At 41.5% G+C, this 11,699-nt stretch overlaps 1 protein-coding gene across 4 annotated transcripts in view; it reads left to right on the top strand.

The window, feature by feature from the left end:
- Positions 1-11,300, top strand: part of mettl22 (methyltransferase 22, Kin17 lysine) — a 26,549-nt gene extending 15,249 nt beyond the window's left edge. For all 4 annotated transcript variants that reach the window (XM_026187682.2, XM_026187686.2, XM_026187685.2 and 1 more), the window contains 8 exons: positions 3,678-3,718; positions 3,980-4,124; positions 4,435-4,506; positions 4,882-4,935; positions 6,623-6,700; positions 7,094-7,196; positions 9,606-9,774; positions 11,019-11,300. In XM_026187682.2, the coding sequence (XP_026043467.1) occupies positions 3,678-3,718; positions 3,980-4,124; positions 4,435-4,506; positions 4,882-4,935; positions 6,623-6,700; positions 7,094-7,196; positions 9,606-9,774; positions 11,019-11,087 (731 nt within the window). In that variant the 3' untranslated portion in view covers positions 11,088-11,300. The remainder of the gene's footprint in view (positions 1-3,677; positions 3,719-3,979; positions 4,125-4,434; positions 4,507-4,881; positions 4,936-6,622; positions 6,701-7,093; positions 7,197-9,605; positions 9,775-11,018) is intronic.
- Positions 11,301-11,699: the final 399 nt, after the last annotated feature.

The raw sequence follows: 11,699 nt of genomic DNA, 5'->3' as shown, positions 1-11,699 counted from the left end.
AAACAATGTAGAGATGGTAAGCATAAAAACATTTAACAATTCGCTTTAACATACCTCCTTTTTTTATTTTATTCTTTTGTAATTTTATTTAAACTGCACTTAATTTTGTTGTACTTGTTACAAAGAAAATAAAGATATTCTGATTACTTTAAAGTTTTTACTTACTGATCATTCGCACACATTTATTTACTTATTTAACTGTAAACTTTAGGTGAGGATTTAATAGTGATACGTCTGGGATGGATGAGTGTAGGGAGGGTTTGCATATTGTCTGTGTGTGTGTTATCATATTTGTTGCGCCTGGAGAAACGTCTCTTCATTTTGCTTGCACTACAATTGTATGCACAACAAATTGACAAAAAAGCTCGATTTGATCTCTAAGGGAGAGCCCAGCTCTCACTTCACCACAACAATTCAGTACAGGATCCGCATCACTGCGGACACCACCCAAATTCATCTGCCAGCAATGTTCCCTCTAATGTTTCATGTGTATGAGCGAACACACAAACTCCCTGAGCGATCCCACTGTGAGCGACAGCAGACGTGTGCACTGTGGTCACGCCAGCATCGAATCCATCCAAGTTACATGTTTATTAAAATAATCAAATTACAGCATTTACATTTATGTTGGACTACTTTTAATTAACTGCTTTAGCCCACTTACAATGAAAATTTAAATAAATCTTGTTGATGACCTGTAGCATGTTAACACTATTGGAAGTAAAAATAACTTGAACTCCAATTTTGAAAACACGACTTTCTGTTTTTTTGCTCTGACTTGTATTATGAGTCTGTAACTCTGTCTGCAAAATACAGTAAATAATGACCAATGTTGGGCAGTTAATGATATAGTTACTTCTTCAAAAAAGTTACTGAGTTATGCAAACAACATTTTTTGCAGCTGTTTACCTAAAAATGCAGCCAAGGCGTTTTTAAACAAACATTTCAAACTATTTACAGAACAATCAGCTGTTCTGCATCAAATCTGATGCCACACAAATTATTTGTGCCGCTCCAAAAAATAATTCCTGTCCACTATGAGATGAAGGAGAACAACAGCCTGATACCTGCAGGCCTGACAGCAGCAGATGTGTCACTGCTGTAACACCTGTAACACTCAGCAGGCGCCTCATTGTTCTGACACACAACAAAACTGTTGACTACACTACATACTAACTACACACTGACTACACACTAACTACACACTAACTACACACTAACTACACACTAACTACACAAGATTTGTGCTAAACGTCTCAAATCTCTCACATCTCAGGCTTTCGAGCGTTTTCCTTATAAAACGCCGTTTTTACTGTTTCTTCCCGCAGTAAATATAAACAACGACAGTATTCAGGAAGAAAACCAAACATTGCAGATATTTTATCATAACTCTGGTTTTACGTGGCCGATCAACACAATTTAAAAACTGGTATAAAGTCCACACTTTTTCCGTCAGTTGTTCCGTCTGTCCTGCTCACATCTCCAATGGTTGTACACGTTGTCATTAACGTGGCTTCACTCCACATCAGCCGCTTTGCTAAAACACCGGTGTCGGCACATAAGGACGCTGTCACAGCCTGTCAACCACGTTGATCAGCTGCGTATATACAAATGTGAATCGCATCATTGGCTGGACTGTGGGATAAGGCGGCATCGTTCTGATCCCATACGGGAGCAGCCAGTCACTGACTAACACTGCAAAACAGGATTGTTAAAGTATTCATTTTAATTTCAATTCAGGTAGATTTTTTTTTGTGCGCAACGCAGATTTTCTGTGCGCAGAGACGTGCCAGCAGTGCACACGTGCGCAGCCTAGAGGGAACAGCCAGTCTCCAGTTAATTAAAAGTCGTCTAACATAAATGTAAATGCTGCAATTTGATTATTTTAATAAACCGTAACTTGGATGGATTGGATGGTGGCGTGACCACAGTGCACACGTCTGCTGTCGCTCACAGTGGTCCAAGGGACGCTCAGGGAGTTTGTGTGTTCGCTCAGACACATGAAACATTAGAGGGAACATTGCCCCTGAGATATTTGTACTCCACTTGGGCAGTAACTTGTTCCTCACCCAGAGTGAGCACTCACCCTGTTACAGCTGAGAAACTATGGACTTGGAGGTACTAATTCCCATTCCTGCTGCCTCACACTCAGCCGGACACTTCTCCAGTGCAGGGAGGAGGTCACCACCTGATGAAGCTAACGCAACCATATCATCTGCAAAAAAATGAAAGGGAAAAAACCAAAATGAAATCCTGAGTGGAGACCCTTCACCACTCGGCTACACCCAGATATTCTATCCATAAAAACTATGAACAGAACTGGTGACAAAGGGCAGGCTTGGAGGAGCCCAACACGTACCAGTAATGAGTTTGACTTACTGCTGGGGACACAAACCAAGTCTCGCTACAGTTGTGTAGGGACTAATGGCCTGTGTGTGGCCAGATACCCCATATACTGAAGCAACCCCCACAGTATACCCCAAGTCCACAAAACACATGTAGACTGGTTGGACAAACTCCCTCGCACCCTTCAATACCCTGGGAAGGATAAAGAGCTGGTCCAGAGTTCCAAGACCAGGACAAAAACCACGTTGTTCCTCCTGAATCTGAGATTCAGCTTTGAGCTCTCCTCTCCAAACTGAGAAGTTTGATCCCTCTTTAGATAGAGCACACCCTCCGGTCCCCCCTGCACCACCCCAGACCTCCTCGCGACGTTGCACAGACATGTCAGCCAGGGCAGCCCTACAACCTCCAGAGGCTTCAGGAACTCAGGGCGAATCTCATCCACCGCACAGGCCCTGCTACTGTACAGTTGTTTAACCACATCAGTGACTTTAAGTTGTCCCTCTTCCCCAGACTCCACTTCCCTTTTTTGATTACCCACCAAACTCCTTCCACTCCCGGGTTTTGTTTCCTCTGGACTCCCACAGGCTAAAATTTGATCATCTTCCTCCTTCTTTTAATCACATTTTATACTTGATTTTATTCTTTAAAGGTAAACTACTTTTATTTCCAGTTTGGCATCAAACTTGTTCAATACTCATTGTACAAACTGGATAATGGAACAGGCTCATGCTCTGGGCCCCTCACGTGTAATGCACATCTTCATGTAAATGACAGTAAAATGTTTTCGCCTGGTTTAGACAGCATCAGCTGTTAGAGAGCAAACTCACACCTGTCAGCACACATTTGAATTCATTTGAGTAGGACAGTGAAAATCAGAGATACCATTAAAAGACATGTTTGTAACTCTAGAACTTCAGCAAATTGCAAATGAATTATACTTCATACACAGACCAGCACCTGCACATGTTTTCTTTAATTTAAGACTAAATTAATGAAAAACAATAAAAATGAATAGTCTGACATCCTAGGTGATAAATAGACTGGACAGGTCCTTATGTAGGACTTTCTACTCTGTTCAAACGCTTTCTACTACAAGCCTCCTTAAACTCATATTCACTGTTTGTTTTTCTGCTCCATCTCCTGAGCCCATGCTGTTCACTCATTGACAGAGCTGTTTATTAAAACAGCTGCTGGATACAAACACACAAACTTTATCAGTCAGTTGACAAAGGAAGATGACAGTAGTATCATAACAGGGTCATGTCCACAGACCTGGAGACACGAGGAGAGTTTTTGGATGTGTTTAATAAATGTGTCCAATCTATTCACAGAGCACACGATGGCCACACCCATGGAGGATGTTGGCAAACAGGTGAGTTTATTCTACCCGGCCTGGGTTTGAGTCTGACCCGCAGCCCTGTGCTGCATGTCTCCCCCTCTCTCTGTTTCCTGTCAGTCTCCACTGCATCTATCTGATAAAGCCAGAAAATAAATTGGATTAGACGGACTTTTTGAAAATTGTCTACATCCACTAGTATTTATCTTATATTAATGGAAGTGTACCATGAAATTCTTTGCATAATCAGTTGGAGTCAAATACAGCATCAGCTCATGTCTTCTTTGCTCACGTCAGGTGTGGCGTGGGGCATTATTCATGGTGGACTTCATCCTCTCAAACCCAGTCATGTTCAGAGGAGCTACAGTCCTAGAACTAGGAGCAGGGACAGGCTTAACCAGCATCATCACAGCAACCATAGCTAAAACAGTCTACTGCACAGGTACGATACCTTGAAGCACGTACTCTTCTGTTGTTAAACTTAAACACTGCAAACAACATTTACAAACTACCAGCAACATACCGGATGCTGAGTGCTCGCACTGTGGGCTTTGTTTTGTTATCCAGTGAAAGGAAAATAAAGATTGCAAACAAGGAGATGGGGGTTAGTGAAAACCACTGTTAGCTGCTGTGGGCAGTGCAAACTTACCTAACAGTTCGTTCTTATTTCACACTCTGTCCAGGACTTAGATCGAATAACAAATATTTGACTGTTTGTTTAGGGCTTTTTTTTTTTCATTTTTGTTTTACAGATGTGGGAGAAGACCTTCTACAGATGTGTAAAAGAAATGTAGCGTTAAATAAACACATGCTGAAGTCTGCAGGTGAGAAAGCTGTCAAATCAGCTACTCATGGGTTCCCTCGGTGTACAGACCTCACACACTGCTGGAGACCATGCAGCCAGTCTGGGCTCAGTATCTGTCCCAAGGACACTTTGCTGTAGCTCCTGAGCCACAGCCATGCCTTTTGGCTTTGGAATATATTTACGTAGCTTAAAAAAATATATATATATATATGTGTATGTGTGTGTGTGTGTGTGTGTGTATATATATATGTATGTATATATATATGTGTATATATATATGTGTATATATATATGTGTATATATAGTTATTAAAATTTCCATCCTTTCACTCTCTAAATCACATGACAAACTGCAAGGATTCATCAAACTTAATGCAATCTTGTCTCTCCGTCAGATCACGAGGTGAAAGTAAGGCAGTTGGACTGGCTTCAGGATGACCTGTGCACAGGTAACACAGATATGTCATTTTATAAACCAACACGCTGTGCAAAGATAGGTGTGGACACATTTGGACAATAACAGCACTTCAGAAAATGTTGCTTGGATACGCAGAGATGGATTGAGGAAAAACGGTGATTGTCTTTAGGGCTGTCTCCTCCCTTTATTCCATCCTCTAAAGCAGAGTTTCAGGAGAGACATTTATATTCAACGTTTTGTCACTGTTATTAAGACCTGCATCTGACCAACCAATGCCTGTGCAAGCTTACCTCAGGGCCACATCTCAGAGGTCAGAAACCTTTGCTAGCTTTACTGTGAAACTTCTTTCTAAGAATGTTCTTTATTCTTTATTACAAGTTTACTGTGACTGTAAGATTAGATAATGAAAAAAGACCAATCACAGTTATGTTTTATGCTTTTTGAGTCCTACTTGCATTATACAAAAAAGTAGCAAGCATTAAATTAGTATAGAATGAATGTTATTGTCAGAGTAAAAGTATTTATCTGAAGGTCTCTTTGAGTAAAGAAGGGAAATATCTCGGGTGTTGGAGGACTGGCTGTCTGTGTTTCATTACACCAGAGGAAGCAGAGAGTCTGTGGCTTGACTCTGTGTTTGTAATGACAGTCACTGGGTCTGCTTGTGTTGCCTTGGGCTGCAACATGCCCAGCTTATACTCAAAGCCACCAGCTTCTAGGATTTTGGCAGATTGCGGTGAGTTGTGGAAGCCGGATCACATGCTGGCACCAGCTGGAACAGGCTGTAGCAGCTCCACTGCCCCAAGCAGGCGATAAAGGAAAAGAGCAGCTGTGGCTTCACTGTGGTCAGGCTGCTGTGGATCTTCATGATCAAAGTGACATTCATGCACTTGGAGCAGACCAGATGGAAAGAGAACATCCTCGCACTGTGCAGAGAGAAGTTGTGTGAAATCAACCTGTTGGTGGTAGATACCACCATCACTGGGGGTGAAGCCACTGACTAGGTTAAACGGCTGTACAGTGGCAGGGCCCCGGGGACATACTGCCCCAAGTGCAGGAGTTCAAGTATCTCAGAGGTCTTTTTCACAAGTGAGGGGAGCAAGAGAATAACGAAGGAACTGAGGTGGCGTCTGCAGTGATGCGATGCTGTACTGATCTGCTGTGGCACAGACAGAGCTGAGCATAAAAGCGAAGCTGTCAGTTTATCAGTCAGTCTACATTTCTACCCTCACCTATGATCACAGATACAAGCGTCGGAAATGAGTTTCCTTCAAAGAGTGGCTGAGCTCTCCCTCAGAGATGGGATGAGGAGCTTGATTCTTTAAGAGGAACTCTGATTAGAGCCTCTGCTCGTCCACGTTGAAAGGAGCCGGTTGAGGTGGTTTGGGCATCTGACTAGGATGCCTCCTTGGTGAGGTAATCTTGGCGTGTCCTACTGGGAAGAGGCCCGGGACTCAGGAGTCTGGACTCGCTGGAGAGATTCATCTCGTGGCTGGCTGGGAAAAATCTTGATTCCCACCTCAATGAGCTGGAGGTGGTGGGTGGAGTGAGGGAACACTGGGCTTCTCTGCGCAGAATGCGGCCTGCTTGACCGCAAAATGGCTGGATGGATGTAACAGACTTTAGTCTCCAGTTTGGATGTATGAGTTGATTGGTTAACCACCAATATACCGAACTAGAAACCAGTACGATAACTACTTTCCTTTGTCTGATCTTTGCAGATGCTGCTGTGGAGTTTAGTTGGACAAAGGAGGAGGTAGCAGATCTGAATAACACTAGCATCATAATTGCTGCTGATGGTAAGTCTTAAGGATGACATCTCTAAAAGATCAGAGCTCTTTTTCACCATGTATGCTCTACTCTGAAAGAGTTACTGAAAAAGGTGGGAAGGTTCTAGACAAGACACTGTGGGCAAACCTTTAAAATTATGTGCCTCACAGCGAGGTTTAAGCACCAGTTCGTTGTCAGAAACGCTACCATGCAAAGCCCAGAGTAGCACACAGTGTGAACTACTGAGATGCTGTATGTGGCAAAGGAGGCTCCAGACTGCTGAGCAACTGAAGCAACTCGTGAAGCGATTTGTAAAAAGCAGTTATTTACTGAGACAGTTTTGAGTTCAGACTTTAGAGTCATTTATGGAACCGTCAAATGCAGAAGCTCAGCAATAATTAGATTTCTTAATGTGTCACCAGTTTGTTATGATGATGATCTGACGGATGGCCTATTCCGAACACTGCACCGACTCTGCAGCAACTTTCCACACACCTGCACTGTCTTCATCTCCATTGAGAAAAGGTATGGTGAAAACATATATAGTATACCTGAGCATATTTGGCCTTATACACAGTGGACTGATCATGTTTCTTAAGCTGATAAAAATAGTGGGTCAGCCAACTCACACGAGAATGAGAAAATGTACAGGATTAATATTTCTCCCAGAGGTTCTGCAAGCAAACAAACTTTAAACTTGACTCAGCATGAAACATACAGAGCATTAACTTCCACCCAACTACGACGATAAATTCGATTGATTTTCATTTATGTGGTGCTAGTTCACCACCGTAGTCACCTCAAGGTGTTTTATATTGTTAAGTCAAGACTCTGTAATAGAAATCGCACAACAGGTTGGGTGTGAGGGTAAAGAAAAGCAGAACAACTGAGACAAAACACAAACAATGTGAGAAGATACACGGTAATGATATGCAGTAGTGGGAAGTGAAAGGAGGAAAAAAAGCTTTTTGTGCATTATGGGAAACCCCGAGGAGCGAACCGTCACTAAAGGAGGGTTCAGGGTCACCTGATCCAGCCCTGACTAACCTCCTAAGACCCGAACTCTTCCACGGCAGCATTTTTAATTTCTCTTTGCTATTTGGGCTGATTGGGACCTGATGAATGTAAAAACAAAGAATTACCAGATTTTTTTTTTTTACCTGATTTTTGTTTCTGAGAAAAATTAGATCCACATATGAGGACGTTTGTTTTAAATTTTGATAGATCAGTGGCAGCATAATGTCCTCGTAAGTGGAACTCAGGCCCTTGTAGAGCAAAATTTTATATTTTGGTCTAAATAACCCAAAATGTGATGTCCACATATGTGGACGCAGGTCCTAGGAGGTTAAAAGTAGAGATAGTGTCTGTCTCCTGAATCCAAGCTGGAAGCTGGTTCCACAGAAGAGGGGCCTGAAAACTGAAACTTTATGAGAGGCTAAGAAAGTGTAACAACCACAGTAAAGCTGCATCAACACATGAAGCAGTTCTCAGCGTCAATGACATTGAGGCAACTTTGAGGTAAGAAATTGAAACAGCATCAGTAAGCGTGCTCGATGCTGCTGGTTGAGCAAGGACAGAGTAGAAAATACATTATTGGATCACCTCGTTCACCGGAGCCTGGGACGTGTCTCAGCTCTAAACCGATGCCCGAGGAGCTCGACTGCTGTGTAAGGCTGCACTCTGACCGCCGTGTTGGCAAAACAAAGGTTTTAAAACTCTGCTTAAATGTTCAAATAATCTCACTACCTCTACCAAAAATGTTCTGTAATTAACTTGACAACTTATTTAGCCGCTTCATATCACATGATAGGACTCCACCTTTGGCTAGTACACTTGCATTACAAGAGAGGGAGGCCACAAGTTCTCAGCCTCAAAGGGTACTGTGTGGATCTGTCCGTGATCTACAATTATAGCTGTAGTGTTCAGATGTTAAGAAGAAGAAATATACAAGGAATAATTTTCTTAGAATTTAAAACTGTCTGCAATACTGAACTGTTTATACCAGGCAAAAATGTCGAGAAGTTAAGCTATGGGAAAACTGTGGGCTTTCAGGAAATCTAACTCTACTTGTAAGTGATTCAGAGAACGCTTGGGAGAAAGTGCTGCTGTCAGATGAGACCAAAGTCGAGTTTGGCAACAGCCTGACCTGCTGTGTTAGAGGAAGAGAAATGCTGAGCCAGAAAACACCATCCCTTCAGTCCAGCACGGAGGTGGAGACATTATGCTTTGAAGCTGGTTATCTGCTTGGTCAGGGGTGGGCAACTCCAGGCCTCGAGGGCCGGTGTCCCTGCAGGTTTTAGATGTGTCCTTGAACCAACACAGCTGATTTAAATGGCTAAATTAGCTCCTCAACATGTCCTGAAGTTCTCCAGAGGCCTGGTAATGAACTAATCATATGATTCAGGTGTGTTGACCCAAGGTGAGATCTAAAACCTGCAGGACACCGGCCCTCACAGCCTGGAATTGCCCACCCCTGTGCTAGGTACATTATTTCAGGACAAATTTTCTGCAAAAACACAATGTTTAGTCTGTATAGATGTTACATGACAAGTCTGGATCTGGAAAAGTTGGGATTTTTTAATTCAATTCAATTCAATTTTATTTATATATATATATTTTGTGTCGCTGGTTTTTGCCACACGCTCAGTGTGTAATGGCTTTAAGGGTTAGCCTAACCCTAAGCTCTACGTTCCAAGGTCCTTTTTACTGCAAGCCTCATTCCTCCATTCACACGAGTGCTTTTTTCTGTACCTAAGCTAGCCTTCACAATCTCACACTATCTTGAATGTTGGCAAGGATGCTTTGACACCCAGGTTGGAGGAGCAAGGCCTCAAACCACCAGAGTTTTTCATTAGTACATATGATCCACTCTGTCTCCTGAGCCATAGCCGCCCCTACTTCTACTTTTTAAGTGACTATGTTTCTATCTTCAAGGATGAACTTCACCTTGCAGCACATGGATGTTTCCTGTGAAGCCTATGATCATTTCATCCACTGTATGAACCAACTTCAGGACCTGGAGAACGGACGATGTAGTTTCAGAGTCGATCAGCTCCCTTCTAACTTTGATCAGTTTATTTTATATGAACGTGTAGAACAACTGGTGAGTAAAACATTAGCCAACATAATTTGACCATAACTACAGTTTTATACACTAGACTGCCAGAAGTATTACCCATCCAAGTCATTGAATCCAGGTGTTCCAATCACTTCCATGGCCACAGGTGTCCTAGACATGCAGACTGCTTCTACAAGCATTTATGAAAGAATAGATCACTCTCAGGAGCTCGGTGAACTCCAGTGTGGTAGGATGTGCAACAAGTCCAGTCAAGAAATTTCCGCACTAGCAACTATTAATCAGTCAACTGTCAATGGTGGCATGTTCTCTGAAAGGGCAAATCATGCTTCTCCCTCTGGCAATCCGATGGATGAGTCTAGGTTTGATGGTTTCCAGGACAAGACGTTTGGTGAAGGGGGATTTATGGTGTGGGGTTGTTTTTCAGGAGTTAAATGAACTCGTTTTGGACAATTTAATTCTCCCAGCTTTGTGGGAATAGTTTGGGGATGGCCCTTCCTGTTTGAACATGACTGCACATGAGTGGATAGAGCAAGGTCCATAAAGACATTAATGAGTGAGTTTGGTGTGGAAGAACTGACCTCAATCCAATAGATCACCTTTGGGGTGAATTAGAGCGAAGACTGCAAGCCAGGCCTCCTCAACCAAATTCAGTGTCTGACCTCAGAAATGTGGTTCTGGAAGGATTTAAACTAATTAGGAACTCAAGTTCATATGTGTGTGAATTCAGAGAAGCAAATACTTTTGGCAGTATAGTCTATATTAGCTATTTTTTAACCTTATTGAATGCTTATTTTTGATCATAAACCTCAAATGACACTGTTTGCAGTAACTTACTGTAAATGCATTTAAATGCACGTCAGAGTTGCTTTTGTTATTGTAGTACAAAGTGCTACTCCAGTGTTAATCTTTTGGAGACACTGTTGCGAGTGTCATATTGATTGATTGATACCACTGTTTGCAGTATGATATGCTAACATGCCGCTTACAGCAAGACAGTGTTTGTATTTAAACTGCTTGATAAAAGACAATTTTCCTCTTATGTTCGATTTATGGTACCAAAAGTATTTTTCATCATTTGGAATTCTCAAAAAGCAATTTTTTAACCATTTAAAAATAAATATACAATAACTTTTTTTTTTGAAAATATAACATGCAAACAGTGAAAAGGTTTCATTTTTATCCAATACGGTTAAGTGGGTTTGTGATAAAGGATGACTTTCATCAAGTGGAATAAGTTGTTTATTTGTATGTTATATATATTTTTGCAGGAGCTGTGGAAGGTGACTGCGACTCCTCTTCCTTTTATGCCAGCCAGATCTGATCCGGAAGCATTTTAATGTTGATCTTGTACCAGCACCAAACCAAAGTGAAGAGAAACTTTCACCCAAAATTTGACCTAAAATATGTTTCAAGTTTACAGTTGATGTTTTAATTACATATATTTATAAAAAAAAATATATGTATAAAATTAAATGTAGTAATCAAGATAAATATTGAAATTTAAAAAAAACAAAAAAACAATAAAAGTAAAAAATATTATTTTGTTTAAATTTTGCATTCCCTTGTGCAACTTTTTATCCTTTTCATCCTCATGTCAGTGGTTGTCAGTGTCTGGTTGGAGGAGCTTGGGAAGTGGAAGGAAGTGCTAACTGAGAAGTGGTGGGTCAGTTTTAGAGCCGATTAGATAGTCTTTGACCAAGAGACCAAACAGCAACGCTCAGTCATAGATCTTTAAAAGTCACCTTGAAAATGCTGCTTTTGGTCTCTGGTTAGGGTTAGCTTATGGATATTGTATATGGGGTTTTTTTGTGTTGATTAGCAAAAGCTAGCAATCTTTTCTAGTAGGATTCATAAGTTTACGGATGCAACAAACAGGCACAGATAAGTGCTATTTAGTCCAAGGTGAAACACTAGAATTTCGCTCACGAAAACTGAAGCACAAATGTCTT

This window comes from Astatotilapia calliptera, chromosome 4, assembly GCF_964374335.1.
Source record: "Astatotilapia calliptera chromosome 4, fAstCal68.1, whole genome shotgun sequence".
Lineage (NCBI taxonomy): Eukaryota > Metazoa > Chordata > Actinopteri > Cichliformes > Cichlidae > Astatotilapia > Astatotilapia calliptera.
This window is presented reverse-complemented; position numbering and strand designations above follow the sequence as displayed.